Here is a 20886-nt window from a genome sequence, read left to right on the forward strand (position 1 = left end):
GGCCAGATGCTAATACTTAAGGTTGTCTTGTACACAAGATAAAGGAGGACTACAATTACCAAACTTCTTACATTATTATATCTCCTTCGGTTGTGAACAAACAAGCCACTTATTTCATTCTTCTGCAGATAAGGACTGGATCAACACAGAAAAACATATGTTAATGAATTTGGACATTGATGTGGGGAGTTTATATTATATTAAAAAAAATACCTAACGAATTGAGGCAGAGCCCAATAGAAGCCACCTTTAACATTCTAAAACTGTGTCAGAAAATACTAGGAATCAACCCAATGACATCTGTAAATCAACCGCTTTGGTACAATCCTAATATAATTAATAAAAATGTGGTTAAATGGACGACATGGAAAGACAGAGGTATTACTAAACCTCATATTATTAATAAAAGCTCTTTTAAACCGTTCAATGATTTAGTTGATCAATATAATGTACCCGGAAATCATTTTTTAAATTGTATCTCTAAAACACGCTGTAAATAAATGCATATCCTCTGAAAGTATGCCTTTAAATAGCCATGAGCTGGAAGATGCACTTTTTAATCAAGATACATTTAAGAAATTAATTAAACTATTTTATGGAATAATAAATGAACACCGCACTAGAAATGCAAATGATGCATGTGTTCGGAAATGGATGATGGACTTAAACATTTTAGATGAAAGAGACTTACCATGGAATATTAGAAAAAATGCCTTTAGAAACATTAAAGATAAGATGACTCAATTTAAGATATTGAATAAATTGTATTTTACATCTTCACAGCTGTTTAAAATTGGTGTAGTAGATAGCAAGTTATGTAGTACATTCAATTGAATATGGGTTGAAAAGGATTTGCAAATCATTGTATTCTGTTTTTATTTTCCTCTAACACAATTTCCCAACTCATATGGAAACAGGGTTTGTACTTAGTTTAACACTAAAGAGAATAACTTTCTTGTGTCGTACAGTCGGATCCAAAATAGTTATTACCACTTTTATTTATATTGTAGGTACAGAATATATATTTTTTTATGATCAAAAACATGCTTGAAATGACAAAGTGTGACTATGTCTTGCTACTAGGTAAAAAGTTTGATAAACTGTAGTTTGCATGAAATGTGCCACTTGTACGCTTGTAAATGTTTTAAAACCACTATATTCATAAATAAACATTACAGGCATAATTTCTTTGCTCCTGCGTGCCAATGAAGTGTGTCACTTTCAGGAAAAATGAGCAGAAGGTGTTGGATTTATAACAGTCTCTTTTATTAAACAAGGTAAAGATACAAAGCTTTTTCTTTTTAAACATTGCTAACCCGTGGGTTAACTTCTCAGTCTTGGTTGTGCATATTACATTTGTCTACAAACCGTATATGAAGCCACAATGCAAGACAGGAAAAGGTTTAATAATCTACGCAATATTTTTTTCCCCATTAAAAAAAACTCTCGTTAAACAGTTATACAGATTACAGCTCCATGCGGGAGGGAAATGGAGAAAATAAAACAGGATTGAATACTGCAGAACACAATACAGAGTAATGGAGATGTCATGATAAAACAGTTAAGGCTTACATGTAAAATAACCAATATAAAACATGATTAATAACATACAAAGACTAAAAGTTCAAATATAGTTTTTTTTCCCTCTCCAAACAGAATATCCAATATATAGGCAAAACCATTTGGCCACCAATGATAACGCTGTTGTAGTCACTCTTCTTGGAGAGCTTTCCATGAGATTTTAGAGTTCATATCCTTGATTTGTACACTAGGGCAGAGTCATATTGGAATATAGAGATTGTCTTTTGATAAATGTTTACCACAAAGTTGGGAGCATAGCATTGTACCACATGTCTTGCAATGGGGCCTATCTCAAACCCAAACCTGTCTTTGCACCTTTTGTATGCTTACTATGGTGACCAGATGTGCGGGACAATCAAACATTTCCATTACTTTTCACAGGTGCCGCAAATTGAGAAGTCGTACTGCATTGTTTTTGACAGTCAGAATGTGCTGGGCCGATAAACCAAACGATATAACAAAATAAATTCTTTTGCCATTATCGATAAATTGCCATATCCGTGCGTATTGGTTTTCACCATCTCTCCAAACGGGCTGCAAGAGTGTTCACTTTGTATCGGTTTAAGCACCTGGGCACATTTGTTCAATACCAGAATGAATTTGATAAAGTGAACCATTTTTCCAGTCATCCACTCTCTTTGTCTCTGTGGATGGAGGTGGAACAGAGTGCTGTGACACCGGTGAAGCACTGCACAAGCTAAATGTCCCTGTGTGAGAATGTCAGCTTCAAACCGAGTTAGTAAGGTGTGCCCATCACCACAAATGAACCAGTACACCACATTTGTTTTGGAAGTCAAAGCAACAAAAAATAGGCAAAGAAAACAAATCACTCATCCCAGTTTTCAAAACTAGGGGGAAAAACTGCATTTCAAGATGTTCAAAATTGAAGTACAATTTTGTTTGTCGAAAGTCGATATGACATTTTATTTCATGTTTTGGCCTTTTCTTCACAGAGAGACGGCCTATTTTATTTTTTTTCTTAGTAATTTTAATATTCAGCTGCAATCTTTCCCAAAGTACCATGTTTACTGTTTTCTTACGTATGAGCGCTCGGGAAAGTTGTATTTAATTAAAATACATTTAAGCTTGTATTTGCAGTGTGTAATACGCTACTGAATCAACCACCTGGTAAAATGTAGTTATTTTATAACTTAAAAAGCAAAACTAATGTTTTTTAAATTATTTTAAGCTACTTCTATGCATTGGTTTTGCCCCAAATGCTGACAATTCCAATGGAAGTCCTGAACGCTTCTATCAGCAAAGCATGACGTGTCCAAATACTTTTTTCCTTAAACTTTTAAAACATATTCTATAAATGAGTAATATATTAAACCGTACAGCAACATGGATATTGTCCATGATTTCCAAACAGAAATGTTGTTTAAAGAGGCAGGATGTGTTGTCAAGTGTCAATAGTTGCCCAGGACTACGCTTTGACTATTTCGGTTTATCAATTTTTGGAAAAAAAAAAAGTCAACATTATTCGTGCTTTTATCCTGGATGTGACATTTTGTCATACATAGCACCTTTCTGTAAGTGCCCTGAAAAATACAGCCAACCCTATTATTAGTACCATCCAGAGGTTAAAAGGTACAACAGGAAAAACCCAACAAAGAATACTGTGTACAGTAAAAATAATACTACTGGAGAGAGAACATACAAGAGTAAGGCGTCCCATGTAAGCATAATGAAAGATGTTTGTACTGCAGTTAATTCCCAAAAAATTAATCTGATGACAAAAATCCTTACTGAGCGAGTGCTGTACAGTTGCTTCACATTTTGGTCCGATGATTAGAGTTAAATTTGCTACTTGAATAAAAAAAAGTGTACTTTTTTACTTATATTGTTTTTAAAGTAGAGCTGAGCTTACCTTACAATGACTAGGACCTCAGCAACAAATACTTGTCAAACTGATTGGAGGAAGCGGCCAAATATTACAAGATTTGCTTTCAACATATGGCACTAGTTTGTGGGATTTAACAAGAAAGGTAATTTAAAAAGCAGTGTTACTTTGATCATATGGTATGATCCCAAGGTGCCTTCGAAGGGGGAGTAAAATTTAAAGATTATCACTTTAACTTCCTCCGTCCTTGCATCAGTAAAATAGAATGATCACCAAATGCTTCAGTCATCTGATTGCCTTTCTTCAAATTTCGATGACCCTGTAAATGTATTCTTGCACAAATGTGAGTACAACAATGGAAAAAATAACAGAAAAGACTGTTTTCTACACAGTCAGTGTTCTTAGCTGCCACAAATAATGCCCTTTTTGGCATTTTCTCATCAGACATGATTTCAACAATTTGAGCCAACAAAGCATGGCCTAAAAAGTGCTTTGAGATTATCTTTGGATATCTCCAGAATACACCCAGAAAACATTTTAAAACTTAATTCATTTTTTTTCCTCGAGGAGCAATTATCATCTGGTGTATTTGGAAACCCATTTCATGGAGGAAGGGGGCAAAAAACACATTTTGGATGGCCGATGCATCTGGCTTTTTACATGACGCTTACGAAAGTGCTTATTAAATCTGACGCAAGACATTCTTTGCCACTCCATCCTCTGGACAACATTTAGCTGTATTCGTTACATTCACAAAATAAAGCCGTGCTCGTTTTCCACTGGACGCCCGCATCGAGACGGAAGGAAGCGCGCTGCTCTCGACTCTAGCGCTGAATGCTTATGTCAGCTGTCATAATGCTAATGTAAGCCTTATGTAGATGGCCTTCGGTGCAGGGCCCGGAAAGCTCCTGCCTAAAGTTGACATTAAATTGGACGACTACTGAGCACCAGACGGCTCAGATAAGAGAGATCCGTATAGGGATACTTGGAGACTCGGTCCTCTGGGGGGACTGGTGGCTTACGAGGTGCTCCACCACCGTGTGTTTGGACATGTGCTTCATAAGGTAGGTCTCCTACAAAAAATACAACACACAATGTGATACAGACTCATCTAAAGGACAACAACACTAGTCATACTTAAATGGCACAGGAAAAAAATGATATTGAACCACAGTAACAAATGTCAAAGTGAGTCCCTTAATTTGCACAAATAATAGTACAAAATGCACCCAAATATAAGATGACACTTCCTTTTATGGAAGATATATTTTTTAAAACCAAATTAATTATTTTTAAGAATCATGTTCAATATCGGTAAAATAAAAACTTCTGGATTGCGATAAAAATATGAGATATTTCTTTGCTGCTCAAGTTGTTTCATGACATTGATCACCACTTTATCCATCTTAAAATTGGCACTGTAACTCCTCTGCTAACATTCCCAAGCTGCGAGCAACTTTTTTGAGCAGTACCTCCCTAGGTGATTCGTAAGGTTAATAATGGTGAGTGAATTTTAATATTGATTTTTGGTCTAGGACATATTTTGTTTTAGTCATTATTGGAGTATTTCTTGCCACATTATGTTGTATTTTTGTATGAGATTCACAGTTTACTATATTTTACCATTTATTGTTACACCTAGAAATTAATTTTATTTTACCCTTACGTCTAATCTGTTCGTATTTGTGTTTGACTTTCTTTCCTATTGTTACAGAATTGCATTATTTTAGTTTTACTGAGATTCAAGGATAGTCTTTTTGTCAAAACATATCAGGCTTTTAACACTACGTGAGTTGTGTGGTCTTCTGTTGTCCTCTGTGTTTTATAATTTTGATTTCTATTTACTGTTTTAATTGGTTTTACCCTTTAAAATAGTTTTTAATCATATTTATTTTATATTTTTGTATGTATTTATTTATTCTTTATTCAGTCACTGGTGGAGCTCAGGATAGTATTTGAATGTTGTTTTTAATATTGTTGTGCAGCACTTTGGAAACATTTTGTTTTTTAAATGTGCTATATAAATAAAGTGGATTGGATTGGATTTAATTAGTTTACTTCCACTGTTAGTACTTGTATTAGTTTTTGTGTGTTCTCTCCTGAACAAAATGTAGCCATGGCATCTGCAAATACCTTAAGTCCCTTGTAAATTTCCAATTTTCGTTTGTATAGAGATTGAACAATTTTGGTTCTAGTGTACGCCGCAATATACATTCAGCGCTATAGCGTTTGTTCGCCATGCTTCAGTTGCTTCTTACCCAGTCCAAACTACCCCCCTGATGCCATACTGTTTTAACTTGTTAATTAAAATTTTAAGATAATTGTGTCAAATACTTTTGTGAATTCCATAAACACTACAGCTACACGTTGTTTGTGATCTATTGCCTTAGTAATCACAGTTATTTTTATTAATGCCATCAATGTTGAGATGTTAGCTATGTGTCTGTATTGGTTTTCCGCTAGCGCTCCCTTAAATCTCAGAATTTATCCAATCTTTTGTTAAATAATTTTCCAATCATTTTAGAAAATTGTATAAGTAAGGAAACATGTCAATAGTTTGTAAATTGGTGTTTGTCTCCATACATTCTATGTTTGTAAAAATATCTAGACCCCAAAAATATATTCTTTTTTAAAAACTTTTTTCAAGGGAAATACAACCATCTTTTGTTCAGGTCAGTATGTAATTTTCCTTCAAAAGAAACAAGACCAGTCAGGCTAGTCTATCTTTACCATAAACCACTAATGTGTTGTCAATAACAGTGATGCTATTCGCTTTGTTACGAGCCAAGCGGGATTTTAGATGTAATTTTATGGTCAGTTACTGAATAATTTTGTATTTCAGGCTGCGCCTATGAGAGAATCACAGCTCCACAGGATGTGTGCTTTACTCACTGAGGTGTACGCCCGGCCACACATGCTACAGCAGTAGGCCTTGGCGTTTTTGATGGCGTGCGCTGACAAGTGGATCTGCAACGATGCTGAGTCGGAGTAGGCACGGTAGCAGTTGGGACATTTGTACGGCTTGTCTTTATTGTGCTGCCTCTGGTGAGACTGTAAAAACACACATTTAACAGGATATAACTTCATTTTGACCATTTGAATTGTTGTCTCCTGCAGCACTGTATTGATAAGTTGAGGCTAGAGTGGGTGAAATAAATGTGACTAATGTACCAACCTGAAGGTTGGACAACTGTGTAAAAGCCTTTTCACATCCAGGGTGAGCACATTTATAGGGTCTGTCACCGGTGTGGATTCTGTCACAGAGAAAGCGAAGCAAGTAAGAAATTTAAGCATCAAAGCAAGTTTCATTTGTCTAAATCAACAACTTTGAAATAAAATCCTCCTTTAAAAGGTCCCTGACCAACCTGGTGTGCTGCTGCAGATGTGAGAGCTGGCGGAAGGAGTTGTCACAGTAGGAGCAGTGGTAGGGCTTAATACCCAGGTGGATGCGCAGGTGCTGCGACAAGTAAGAGGCGTTGGCGAACGTCTTGGAGCAGTGGGGACACTTGTGCGGTTTGACCTCCGTATGGGACTTGGAGTGGATCTGCATCTCCGATTTGGTCAGGAAGGTGAGTGGGCACACTTTGCATCTTGACAATGGCAAAAGAAGTTTAATAAACACTTTAAAAGCAAGACAAAAAAATGCACCGCTATTAATCTTGATCAAAAAACAACTACAGTGTGAGGAAAATGTGATTGCAGAATTTGTTTGGTGAATTATTGTAGCTCAGCACTAACGAAGTCATTCCTGAATAACTGACAGTTAATTTTAGACCTACAAAATGAAGAGGACAAATGCGGAAGAAGTTTTTTTTGTAGCCCAGTGCTTCCCATAAATACATTTATTTGTAGCGGGCCCACCAGAAATTAATTTGGACCTGTTGGTCATTATTCAAACACAATAGAATGTCACTGTCTGTGACATTACACTAAGGAACAGAACGTCACTAACCCAAACACCTACCTGGTGCAAAAAACCTACATTTAACAGATAGATAGATAGATATATAAATAAAATCAAACACTGTAGTGTGTTACATTATATGGCCTAAAATCTTAAATCGCGATTTATATTGCAGCCTCCTGCGAAAATGATATATCACAATGTATTACTAGGTATGTAAATGATAATAAAACCATTTCAAAATGGGTTGCATGTTGTTATCTGGTTACTTTCTGATGTAACATGGTTCTATCTACACTTCTGTTAAAATGAGATAGGCACTCATTATTCAATTTGACAACTTCACATTAGTTTTAAGCGATACTACAAATTTGAGTTTTCAATACCAAGTAGTTACAGGGGCAGTAGTAGTAGAATATATTTTTTTAATCACATTTATATTCAGACAAAAACACAGGATGGCGGTGTAACAATATCAATTAAATATTAAAATCATTTTCAACCATTGGCTCAGATTTATATCCTTTGGTTTTTACCCCTAAATCTCTCGTGCGTTCAGGGACTTATTTCCTGAGTTTGTAAACAATAAAAAAAATCCACAAAGTATTTTTTGATAGTAAAAAATATTGACCTAACCATTTTATCGATCATAGTCTGACACTATACTTGAGTTGTTACTGTCGATATTTGTATTGATCCGCCCACCTTTGTCTACATTCATGAGCTCTATCTTGTGGTTAGCAAAGCATCCTAAAACATGTAGTGTAGCATGTTTAGTTATTCCTCTTGCTCCAGGGAGGATTCTTACTAAATAAACTGTTCATTTGCCACCATGGAGGCAATGATTGCTAACTTAGAAGTGGTTTTATCGACATTTAGCGGCATTACCCGCGAACGCTACATTGCGTTGAGGACGCTTTTGTGTGCTGTCAAATTTGCAGGACACAGGTAGAATGTGTCATCAATATGCATTTTTACAATAGAACTGTAGTATTAAAAGTTATATTGTTGGCCAAATGTACATCATTTAGAGAGGTGGTAATCTTTGGCCAACTCATAATTCAGTTACAATTATGATTCAGGAGCTACGATTTGATCAAAAATCGATTATTGATGCATCTTTATTTGCTGTATATTGATGCAGTTTTACATTTATTTTCGTTTATCTAAATAAGCGTTTATCACTTGCAACTTTTGAAAAAAGTGCATTTGAACCAAGAAACGGTTGACTAACGTTTATTAAATGAATGAAAATGTGTGCAAAACTGGGACATAAGTGCCCTAAAATAAAGAAGCTGGTCGGATCCGTGAGGTGGCTTGCTGCAAACAGCCAAATTTTAGAACTGCCTAAAGTACTTTATTTACAATAAATAAATCAATGATTAATTATTGACGTTTACTAATCGATTTTTTAATCGTCCTTGTCCGAATTGCAATGCATCTAAAATCTATTATTTTCCCCACCCCTAATCATTTATGTAGTATATTGTCTGTATCCCACAAGGTTAAAACACACGCTGCAACCTTATCTATTGCACAAACACGAACATAAATGCCTACGCAAAAACATAAACACTAAATTACACGCCTAACTACACTACACACCACACCACAAGGCACGTGATATATTGGGTCACCCGCAGTATTCTTTCCTAACACTCTACGCTATATTTAGGGAATATTCTGATCTCCCTGGCACTAATTACAAATCCTGTAGCCTTTTTTGGGCACTTTTGGAATTTTGTAGTCCGCCATGAAAGCACACATTGTAGCGGGTTCTACTGTTGGCCCCTACCCTATATAAAAATATTTAAAATTTAATTTGTGACATAAAAATAACTGACAGAAGAACATTTAGTCATATTTATAATGTTTTTGTTTACTTATTAATAAAAAAATTGCCCCACAAATAACACCGAAGACCCGTTTATCATGTAAATGAGTCATACTTGAGTGGCACTTTTCTACCTTCAAGGTACTCAAAGCGCATTGACACTATTTCCACATTCACCCATTTACAATAACATTCACACACTGATGGCGGGAGCTGCCATTCATGTGAACCAAACCACATATGACAACAGTAATTCTTATCAATGTATTATTCAATTAGTGAAGCATTCATCTGGTCAGGTCATATTAGGGATGACACATATGAACATTTCTTATCAAAGCTATTATTATCGCGGTATTTTTAAATGTGCTCAAAATGTTTAAAAACTGCTTTTACTGACATTTTTAAACCAAGTTTTATTCAAAAACAACAAACTCAAAATTATTTCCTTTGTAGAAGAAACAATATTGTAGATAAAAACACTGTTTCATTGACCTCAATGTGCATATGAAAGCAACAATAATTATAAACAAGTAATATGGCAGAAAAAAAAACCCATATAAAATAAATGGCAAAATTGTGCAAGATAGCACTTTATGGACATAAGAGATAAACAAAAACAATTGTAAGAATTTTGAAAGATGGCACCTGATGAAGACGCAACTGCACTTTTTGTCCATATACCGGTAAGTAAAAACAGTGTTCATGTATGAGATCTAGTATAATACATAGGGCTGCACGATTACGGCCAAAATAATAGGATTATTTTTATCGATATTGAAATCCTGATTATGTTAGGAAAAATTTGTTTGGGTGAGGCGTAAACGTGACGCCATCCTGTAATTTGTAATGTCTAATAAAAAAGCCATGGATAAATGTTATCCATATATTTAAAGACAAATATATATATATATATATATATATATATATATATATATTTGTTCGTTAATAGTATCAACGTCTCAGCTTTTTCTCATTACATGATGCCTTTATCTCTATTTTTACATTTTGAAAGAGAGAGGTATTTCTTTTAAGTTATGTACAATTATATGTGTATGTACATGCTGTATCGGGACAGATCCATTAAGAATTTGAGCAGAAATATGTCGTATAGGAATTAACTATACACAATAAAACATTAATAAAATGCTGTGTCACATGAATGGTTTTTAAAGTAATCCTTTTGAAGTTAAAAAAACAGGTAATGTAAAAAAACATAACCTTGTGTTTACTTTCTGATATCAATATGATATCAAAGCAGTTTGGATAATGAAGATGAAGTATAATAAACAAGCTGTGTTCTTCTCTAACAATGCAACAAATTGGCCAACAAAAATAAACAGAAGTGATACTTCTCACATCTGTTACACAATCTTCACAGCCTGCGTTCAGTTTGATGAGATGACAAAACATTACAGCTAGTATTGATGTTATTGGAACACTGATACAGTTCGCAGTTAAATAAAGGACGAGGGAGCGTCCCAGTAAACGAACTAAAGACTTTATAAACAAGTTGTAGCAGTGTTCCCAACACATCGCCCGCTGCACGTTTCCTCACATCATTAACTCTGTCACAGCAGCTAATGGACGCTGTATTGACAAAATAAAAGCAACGCCAAATAGTTTTCTCCTTCTCTGTATACTTTTAGTGTGAGACAAATGCGTCTGTCTCCAATATTGTCCACACCTGTCGCCATCTAATAACAGCAGTGCACATTTAAACGCACGCCGAGACTACGCAAATGAAGCGAGGGAATACGAAGTTTACTCCGAGGGGAAATCTCCAAAGCCAAGTCTGTATAGTTTTCCGAACGACGCCAGCGCTGCCCTGACTCCATATCTAAGAAGTAAGCAGTGTTGCCTAAATGCATTGATAAATGACAGTTTTTCAGTAATTAAAAATTTAAACGGTATTACTAACCATCAGGAATTTTACCGCTGTTTATCATTATACCGTTTACCGTTGCATACCTAGTTCATACTCGTGTTTTTATCGACATTTATGTGAGGAAGCACTCTCACAAATCATCAACAGACCACTTAATTAACTTGACAGCTAAAAGACCAGAATTAAAACCCACTTAAGGATGTCAAGTCTAAACCTGATTTATAGGAAATATGAAGTAGAAACTTTGAGCATCCTACCTATAGGTTTTCCCCTCTTTGGGTGCCACAGTGATGCAGCCTTGGTCCGCTAGAATCGGGTAGGGGACCACCAGCAGAGGACCTGACTCAGCTTTAATCTTCTTACGCCCTCGCGGTGCTTTGGGTGGGGGGCCCAGCAGTCCTGCCAGGCCTCCAACCTTCATGTGGTCCATGCCGGGGCCAGTCGCCAACCCGGAGAGGATATTGACAGAGGGGGCACCGCCCATGCGGTTCTGGCTGCTTGAGGTTGGAGTCGTGGGAGTTAAAGCCTCCGAGGTGCTGTGGCTGTCGGGTCGGGATGAAGGAGACAGACCTGGGGGTGGGAGGCAGGGTATTTATGTCACATACTCCAATATGTCTACCTATTGTGCACTTCTTTAAAAACGTCTTTGGTATCAATGAAACAATCATTGGTAGCAGTTACAAGGTAAGTTTGGGTCAGAATCATAAATTTACATCAATAATACTCTATTGGTGGGAACTATTTCTTATGTAATGTTTAATTGTAGACATTCCATAAAGTGGTGCCATATCCCCATGCTTTGACAGTGACATTACCATTTTTTTCTTAATTGTAGTAAGGCTGCAACGATCAAATCGATTAATTTGATTAGAAAAAAGACATCAATTTGTATTTCGTTGCTTCTATGACTTGTTTAATGAGACGATGTTTTTGATTGAGAAGTTTATTGACATCTTAAAGAATTGAATCCATGTAATGCTTTAAAAAGGCAAATGGATGGCATAAAAAGCCAGTGTGTGTGGCCGCCGGACTAGTGGAGTGCCGATTGAGAGAGATGATTCAAAAAACGACAACGTGGTAAGACAGCAAAGAGCTCTGAGAAGATGAAAGAGGTTTGGTGATCATTTTTAGAAGTGAAAAAGACAGATATCGTTGTGAAATGTTTGCATTGTCAAACAGAGCTGGCATTTCACAATAGCACTACACCAATGATGCTACATTTCTAGAAATCGTCCTGCATATTTAAAAACAGCAAACAAGCAAAAACAAAGTACACATCTATTTTATCAGCTAATGTCTTCTTGTTTGTTCAACTTGCATCACAAATGTTTTTATTCAAACACATGTCAGGACATGTTGCCATCTACAGTTTAAATGTTAATGCTAACCACCGCTCCTCCAATTAATACCCTTTCAAATGTGGATATGTTTAATTGTTAAATACATTGGCACTCAATTTATCATACCTTATTAGAGTATTTTTGTTTAGTTTGGTTCTTTTTTTTATTATGCATTGCCTGGTACATGTTGACCAGGCTACAGTTTTGTTGTTACTTTTAATTTTTTTTTAAATGTAAATAATATATACTGATGCTACTATTGAAAAACTGCAACTTTAATGTTATTTCTAGGAAAATAGAATAAAGGTCGTTAAAAAAAAACCTTGTTTATTTTATCTATTTTCCCTAAATCGCATTGAGGGTAGAAAGTGTGCTTTACTTTAATAATCGAACAAATTAATCAATACCTTACTCGATTACTAAAACAATCTATAACTGCAGTTCTACTAGCAAGAGCATTTTCGACAATACAGTTGTCCCTCACTATATCTTGCTTCCAATATTACGAATTCACATCAATGCAGATTTTTTATTTTTTCAAGCATATGCTTTCAAATGTTTGCCATAAATGAAGCATTTTCAAGCATACAAAATACTAAATAAACAGAAAATATCAATACTACACCAGTATTGGCCACGAAAGGAGACCAAACCAATCAGTCCGCCGTTCAGTATCGTGACCACTGATTGGCTCAGCCTCAGGCACCATTACTATATTGGAGTAAAGAGTGTGACTAGATGGCCCTTTTTCCATGTCTAGTGCTATCATAATGTTAAAAAAACATATTTAGAGGGTGGTAAACAAGTTTGGTATGCTCAGGTTATGAAAATGTTTAATTTATAATTGATGCTTTCTACTTTGACGAAATTCGTTTGCCATTTAACCGCGATAAATAGGGGGCGACTGTGCAGAAAAAATACAAGAAAAGGTATGAATAAAATGAATAAATAGTACTCTGACATATTACAAATGGGAATACAATATTATACTACCCAACCTAGTCCTATTCTTTGAGTCCATTTGCAGGTTGGGCGACACGCTAATCGGTTGTCATCTTTCACTACACAGAGCCGTTCAAAAGACTAAATTTGTTTGCGACTGTTACATTTACGGTGGTTCGCAGTACCTGAGCGATGGTTGTTGCGGCTGTGTTGCTCATTCAGTTGCCTTATGTGCCAGTCTTCCCATAATCCTTTGGCCTTCAGCGCTGCCTTGTCCTCCATGTTTCCATCTAGCAGAAGTGAGGCCATGCAAACTTTAAACGGTCACACATTTTTGGAGGTTTCAGTTGAATGCTGTGACGCGATAAAACTAAACAATAATTACATGACAAAAGGATTTGATACCTGGTCCAGAGTTGGAGACTTGCCGGCCGTGTAAAGCGATGTCTAACTGTATGGAACTCTGTGGGTGGTGAGCGGGCACCTGCTGCGGCTTAGGCATCTGCATACCATGCTGGGTGTTGCTATCCGGGGAGGTGGGCACCAACAAAGGTTGCTGGGAAGGGGTGGAGGTGGGCGGCAGGTGCAGGGGTCGGATCTTCTCGGCCATCAGCTGCTCCTTGATCTTGTTAATGAGCACCAGGTTATCCAGCTGAAAGGGTTAACGGGTCATGCTCAACAGAAAACAGCCACCGTGTGTGAGTTGTCATTTGTGCGCACAGAAGAAAATGTGATCATTTCCACATGGAAATGTCATAGTTACTTCATGTCAAATGTGTACTTACCTGGCCAGGCATGGATGGAGGTGGCGGCCAGAAATAAGGGTTGTTAAATCGAGGCTCTGCCATCCTGAAATAAGAGCATGTACTTGTGAGCCATGAACATAAGTGTGACGAGCTGGAAAGTTATTTTACAGTTTTTCACTTTAGAGAAAAATTACTTCATGTGTCCAACTCTCAAAACCAACAATGTTTATGCTTACGTTTTGTGAGCTTTCACTTCCATCTAGCTTTTAATCTATGAAATACAATTCAAAGGTCTTTTTCAATCCTTACACAAGCAGTTTTAGGGTGCATGAATAGTTACACACTTATACAAATTAAATTTAAACTGTTGAAAAAATAACTTTAATAGAGTTGAGGTCTCCTCTAAAATTACTTAGTTAAGCATATTTTGGGTAGTTTTCTGCAAATCACAAACTCTTTACTTGCTCAGGCAGTAAAGACTAATTTTGCCTTCTGATATAACAGAAGTTAGCTTAGCAGGTTTGACTTTTTTTCTTCTTCTGTATTTTTTCTTAAGTCTGCCACCTCATTCCATAATACAGTAGAATTAACCAGTAGGACGCATTGGTGTTGAACAATGTTGTAGTTTCTATATTATAATGAAACTATTACAAACAACATTCGCTATAATGCAATGTAGTTCTACACCAGGCATGTCTTCCAAGAGCCGCATACAGAAATACTTAGATGCATGGCGCTCCTTTACTGTCACCCATCGCTATATCGCGACTTCACTACATCGCTGATTCTACAATGTTTTTTGACGTAAATTATGTTGTATAGTTGTATTATATTATATATTGTGACCCAAAGAGGGACAAGCGGTAGAAAAAGGATAGATGGATGTATTACAGTGCAGCATTTGTCTTACTTTCTATTACGTTGTGGCAATCGAATAAGATATTCCCAAAGTGTAATTTATGTTTCCTGGTTCAGGGTCAACCATGCTAACAACAACACAACGACTAATCTTGCCGCTACTGCTGGGCGATGTGGTTGGAAACTGTATTAAAAGTTAAAAGTACCCATGATTGTCACACACACACTAGGTGTGGCAAAAAGATTTTCTGCATTTGACTCATCACCCTAACGCAGTGGTTCTCAAATGGGGGTACACGTACCCTTGGGGGTACTTGAAGGTATGCCAAAGGGTACGTGAGATTTTTTAAAAATATTCTAAAAATAGCAACTATTCCAAAATTCTTTATAAACATATTTATTGAATAGTACTTCAACAAAATATGAATCTAAGTTCATAAACTGTGAAGACATGGAACAATGCAATATTCAGTGTTGACAGCTAGATTTTTTGTGGACATGTTCCATAAATATTGATGTTAAAGATTTCTTTTTTTGTGAAGAAATGTTTAGAATTAAGTTCATGAATCCAGATGGATCTCTATTACAATCCCCAAAGAGGTCACTTTAAGTTGATGATTACTTCTATGTGTAAAAAATATTTATTTATAAATGAATCACTTGTTTATTTTTATATCTTTTTTTTTCAAATAGTTCAAGAAAGACCACTACAAATGAGCAATATTTTGCACTGTTATACAATTTAATAAATCAGAAACTGATGACATCGTGCTGTATTTTGCTTCTTTATCTCTTTTTTTCAACTCAAAATGCTTTGCTCTGATTAGAAGGTACTTGAATTAAAAAAAATTTCACAGGGGTACGTCACTGAAAAGAGATTGAGAACCACTGCCCTAACGTATGTTTCTTTATATTGATCCATGTCAATACTTAGTTATATTTTGTATGACTTATTTAAGCCTTCCAATTAATACAGTAATACCATTTCCCACTTACCAAGGGTGCTATTTATCAGTGGAGACGGTGTCTGGTAGCCAGGTAATAAAATAATTATTGGTAAAGTAGATTTGAATGTAGTTGCAGATTTGAGACACCAGATGGCAGTAGTGTATAAGTTATTGAACACTACACAGAGTAGTTTGGGAAGCTACTCAGTAAATCTACACATTGGAAGTGTCAGCAATGCCTCACCGTCTGCATTAAAACTAAAAAAACTAAAAGATTAGTTTCTGTTATTGAGCTGATCAGTTTCTCTTCTCACTCCATGCAGTGGATTGATCCAGTGAGACAAAAAGACGGCACAACCAAAATAGAAGTTGACACTGTTACCTGACTGGCTGTTAGTGTGTCCCTCCTATGGCTCAGTAAATACTATTAACCGAACGGCTGTTAGCGTGTTCCTCCCATTCCTCAGTGACGTTTCCTGGGTTCCCAAAGCGCGAGTGACTTCATGCAACAAATCTTGCTTCATAATTTCTGGTTTCTTCCAACCAAAACATAAATATATATTGAATGTTTAATTAAGCACATTTATATTGATATCAATTTATCGTCCCAGCCAGACTTGCCCCTGTCTTCACCATCTCAAGTTCACCAACTTTTGGCAGAACAACTTTTTGATGGACCTAACCCGTGCCTCATCAATAATTCATCTCCACATTGATGAGACTATGACGTGAGCAATTTTAAAAGACAACAACAACGTAGCATTGGAGTCGGTGCAGCACTTTAAGAAGCTTAATAACACACCTTTGGCTTGAGCGATGTGGAATGACAACGCAGACACAAAATGCTAACATCATAGCTTATGAATGTGCAACTGTAAATTTGATCAACTTTTGGTAGAACAACGCCTGTGGTATCGGCACACAGAAGCCTGGTTTTAACTTGAAGGAATTACTCAGGACGTGACAAAGTATTTCCACGTGGTGGCTGTGTTGAAGCCGAGTGATGGCCATAGCAACCGGTGACAACTATAATCTAAAGCAGTACACACTCAAGGCTACTATATTGGGTGAAATGAGTAAGGATAGATATACAGGTGTTAATTCATGTTAAGAGGGCTTTAATGCTAACTGTATTTAGAAGTGTGTCAAACAGTTTTGTATGCTTTAGGAAATCATTGAATTTATTCATAATAATCCTACTTTTCTGAAATTTGTTTAACTCGGTATTGTCCGATCCCAATGAATTGCAATGAGCAAGAGACGACTAACACATTTTGCTAAAACCAATCCACTTTTATAAGTCATGTATGCTAAGCTATCTGAACAAAACATTTATACCAGTGATTCTGAAAATGCGGTACGCCAAAGAATCACTAATGACGTGAAAGGTTTATCAGCCTTTAATGGAAATAGTTACAATCAGACAACTGTAGGCCGTAGTTGAAGCCCAGATAAAAAATTAACACACCAACAGAAATGTTGTACTCCGTAATTTCTGTGACTCAACACGAGTGGGAACCGAATGTTCTCCACATTCTCCACTTACGGCCACCGTTTCCCAGCCTATCAACACGCAGAACACATACTTTTTCAAATCTTCTTGTAATCAGACCATATTTTTGATTAATTAGATGGAATCTTTATCTGATGTGTCGACTGTCGTCTACAGTCTTCTTCAGAAGGGTCCCCTGACCACTCAGTGGACAGTCGAAACATGTCAAGTGAAGATTCCATCTAATATACCAAAAATATTGTCTGATTACAAGAACATTTGAAAAAGTATATGAAGAAGACCTAATGAACCTTTTTGAATGCAGAACACATGTCGACAATATTGATACAATTGTATTTTGTTGATATTATATTTATTTAGAAACAATGTTTATGTAGCTTATGTACATTTGATTTTATGGATTATTTAAATAGTGTTTGATTTTTCCATATTTAATCACAGTGTTACTGTTCAAACTGTGTGAAATGTTACAGTGGCCAAAAAAATTAATATTTTAGTTGAATAAAACCTCTGTATTGTTTTTAATGTACACTCTGGCCTACTACGCTACTGTATATGAATGTTGGTCATTATGGTGATACTTGGAGAGCCCAATGTTTTCTGAGGTGGTACTTGCAGAAAAAAGTTTGAGAACCACTGGTCAATACAATTAACTTAATCAATTAAGCCTGCTCAGTGGCCTTGTAGTTAGTGTCCGCCCTGAGATCGATAGGTCGTGAGTTTGAACCCCAGCCGAGTCATACCAAAGACTATAAAAATGGGACCCATTACCTCCCGAGCACAGCTCTCGCTGCTGCTCACTGCTCCCCCTAACCTCCCAAGGGGTGGAACAAGCGGACAGGTCAAATGCAGAGGGTAATTTCACCATACCTAATGTGTGTGTGTGTGTGTGTGTGTGACTATCAGTGGTACTTTAACTTAATTAATAAAACAATTTCCTTTTTAAGGTTGATTGGCAACACTAAATTGGCCGTAGTGTGTGAATGTAAGTGAGAATGTTGTCTGTCTATCTGTTTTGGCCCTGCGATGAAGTAGCGACTTGTCCAGGTGTACGCAGCCTTCCCCCCGAATGCAGCTGAGATAGGCTCCAGCACCCCCCGCGACCTCAAAAGGGACAAGCGGTAGAAAATGTATGGATGGCAATAACATGGGGACTAAGATGTATTGCATTGTTTAGTGACCATAATGTTATGGTGTACAGTATTAAAATACAGTAATACAAACCCCGTTTCCATATGAGTTGGGAAATTGTGTTAGATGTAAATATAAACGGAATACAATGATTTGCAAATGTGTGGCGCATTATGAAGCGTAAAAAACGACATCGGAGACCCCGGACTGTTGAACGACTGAAGCTCTACATAAAACAAGAATGGGAAAGAATTCCACTTTCAAAGCTTCATCAATTAGTTTCCTCAGTTCCCAAGCGTTTGGTGAGTGTTGTTAAAAGAAAAGGTGATGTAACACAGTGGTGAACATGCCCTTTCCCAACTACTTTGCATGTTTTGCAGCCATGAAATTGTAAGTTATTTGCAAAAAAAAATAAAGTTTATGACTTTGAACATCAAATATCTTGTCTTTGTAGTGCATTCAATTGAATATGGGCTGAAAAGGATTTACAAATCATTGTATTCCGTTTATATTTACATCTAACACAATTTCCCAACTCATTTGGAAACGGGGTTTGTATTTTTGATGGGGACTTGTCCAGGGTGTACTTTGCCTTACGCCTAAATGCAGCTGAGATAAGTTCCAGGACCTCCCGCGACCCCGAACGGAACAAGCTGTAGAAAAATTGATAGATGTTTGAAAGATGAAAGTGACAAATGGAGAGCTGTCATGTATAAAACAGTCGTGAGTCTGCCTGCCTGTTAAGGTTACTACAGTTCGAACACGTCATCCAAACATTCAGTGATCGTGCTTGCAATGTGCCTTTTATATCTATTCTTTACATTCATTCCACCATTTCTGCTCTGACGTGTTTGTGTTTCTTAACAAGAAATAGTTGGTCAACATTTCTTTTTTCTTTCTCAAGTCTAACTTTGCCTCCATGCGCCTGGTGGCCGAATACGTCAGGCCGCCCGGCTAGGGGAGCTTTTAGGCGGCACACAATCTCCCGGCGCGGAGCTAACATTCCCAGACGGTCATCTTAAAACATTCCCAGACAAAAGAGAAACAAAAATGGCAGCCTTATTTTTATAAGGCGGGACGCCATATTCTGCAGCCTTCTTCTTCCACTTCTTCAAAAGAAATGCATTGATCGCTTGTTCGGCGGGCTGTGTGTCACGTCCATGTTAGCACGATGGATTGTTTAGGGACACTTGCAGCTTTGAATAGCCCGGCCTCCCCACCCCTTAAAAAAACTGACACTTCCTACAACAACCATGCCCTGTCGACAAAAAAAAAAAAAAAGCAGCGCGGAAACACGAAGACAAGATCGTACAGGCTAGACGAGCACCTTTCTTAGTGGGAGCTCACGCAAAATAAACGCTCTGCAGTGGACGTGCGACGTGCCATTTTTTAACCAAATCCTACTTTCAGGGCTGCGGTTTTTTTTTAATCTCCCTACATTCTGCAACTTTTGGACGAATCGAAATGACGGCGGTTTGCATTTTATTTCCCTGCACGACGCAGACGTTTGGTAAACTCACGGGCACAACATTACATGCACGAATAAATACCTTTTAGTCCTGACTGCAGGTATTGTCTTGCCAGCGCAGCTTTCATATAAAAAGACTGGATGTTCTTTCTTTCTGCCTGCCTCCAGTTCCAGCAGCGCTTCCGGGTCGCTTTGTTCACTTCTGGGTGCCACTGCAGCCTCTGTGCAGCTGCACACACACACACACACACACACACACACACACACACACACACACACACACACACACACACACACAGGAAATCATTTTAGGCTGGATTTGCGACTCTGACCTACTTTTAATGGCGCTCGCTCATACTGTGTTTATGTGACAATTAGAAATAAACCTAAACCAGTGGTTCTTAACCTTGTTGGAGGTACCAAACCCCACCAGTTTAATATGTGCATTCACTAAACCCTTCTTTAGTGAAAAAAAAAGTTCAAGACAAAGTTATATGTTTTTGGGAACACTTTAGTATGGGGAACATATTCTAAGTAACAAAGACTTAATTTAGAGTTATTTGGTTAGGGTTAGGGTCAGGATTAGAGGGTTAGAGTTATAATAAGGCCATACCGAATAAGGCATTAATTAGTACTTAGTGACTAGTTAAGAGAATATGTCACTAATTTGCATGTTAATAAGCAACTAATTAATGGTGAATATGTTCCCCATACTAAAATGTTACCATCTTTTTTTTTTTTTTACTGGTGCACAAAATGAACCGTGCATGAACATCACCTTGTTCAAACAACAAAACCAAGACAGTGCATAAACTCACAACAAATTACACACCTGCAAATCAGTCAGCTGTTGCCGTATCCATATTATGCCGATAGGAAGAAGTTTGTATT

General features: G+C 37.0%; 2 protein-coding genes across 4 annotated transcripts in view; one reads left to right on the forward strand and one right to left on the reverse strand.

The window, feature by feature from the left end:
• The window catches only part of ccdc30 (coiled-coil domain containing 30), a 31685-nt gene extending 19165 nt beyond the window's left edge, over positions 1-12520 (forward strand). The window contains exons 28-29 of one of the 2 annotated variants that reach the window (XR_009807194.1): positions 6267-6701; positions 6777-12520. The gene's annotated coding sequence lies outside the window, so the exon portion shown is untranslated. Of the gene's footprint in view, positions 3118-6266; positions 6702-6776 lie in introns of those variants that run through there. The other variant, XM_061903814.1, reaches the window with a different exon arrangement.
• znf362b (zinc finger protein 362b) lies at positions 1245-20233 on the reverse strand. Of its 2 annotated transcripts, none has more exons than XM_061903818.1 (9): positions 20078-20233; positions 14118-14181; positions 13738-13984; positions 13518-13646; positions 11308-11620; positions 6790-7014; positions 6600-6678; positions 6317-6475; positions 1245-4497 (listed from the first exon to the last, which is right to left on the reverse strand). In XM_061903818.1, exons 2-9 carry the CDS (start codon positions 14178-14180, stop codon positions 4381-4383), a joined length of 1332 nt encoding a protein of 443 aa, XP_061759802.1. In that variant the 5' UTR covers position 14181; positions 20078-20233; the 3' UTR covers positions 1245-4380. The 2 variants fall into 2 exon arrangements, with proteins under 2 accessions (XP_061759802.1, XP_061759804.1); XM_061903820.1 differs by having other exon boundaries at positions 13518-13622; positions 20078-20232.
• Between the last annotated feature and the right edge of the window lie 653 nt (positions 20234-20886).

Source organism: Nerophis ophidion, linkage group LG06, assembly GCF_033978795.1.
Source record: "Nerophis ophidion isolate RoL-2023_Sa linkage group LG06, RoL_Noph_v1.0, whole genome shotgun sequence".
In the NCBI taxonomy this organism is placed as follows: Eukaryota; Metazoa; Chordata; class Actinopteri; order Syngnathiformes; family Syngnathidae; genus Nerophis; species Nerophis ophidion.

What these genes read in the sequence shown, in the direction of transcription:
- znf362b (XM_061903818.1), bottom strand. Translation starts at nt 14,180, where the DNA reads ATGGCAGAGCCTCGATTTAACAACCCTTATTTCTGGCCGCCACCTCCA. An exon ending in AGTCTCCAACTCTGGACCAG is followed by an intron (nt 13,647 to 13,737) that starts GTATCAAATCCT and finishes GACCGTTTAAAG; the next exon opens with TTTGCATGGCCTCACTTCTG. An exon ending in CCGCAACAACCATCGCTCAG is followed by an intron (nt 11,621 to 13,517) that starts GTACTGCGAACC and finishes TCCCACCCCCAG; the next exon opens with GTCTGTCTCCTTCATCCCGA.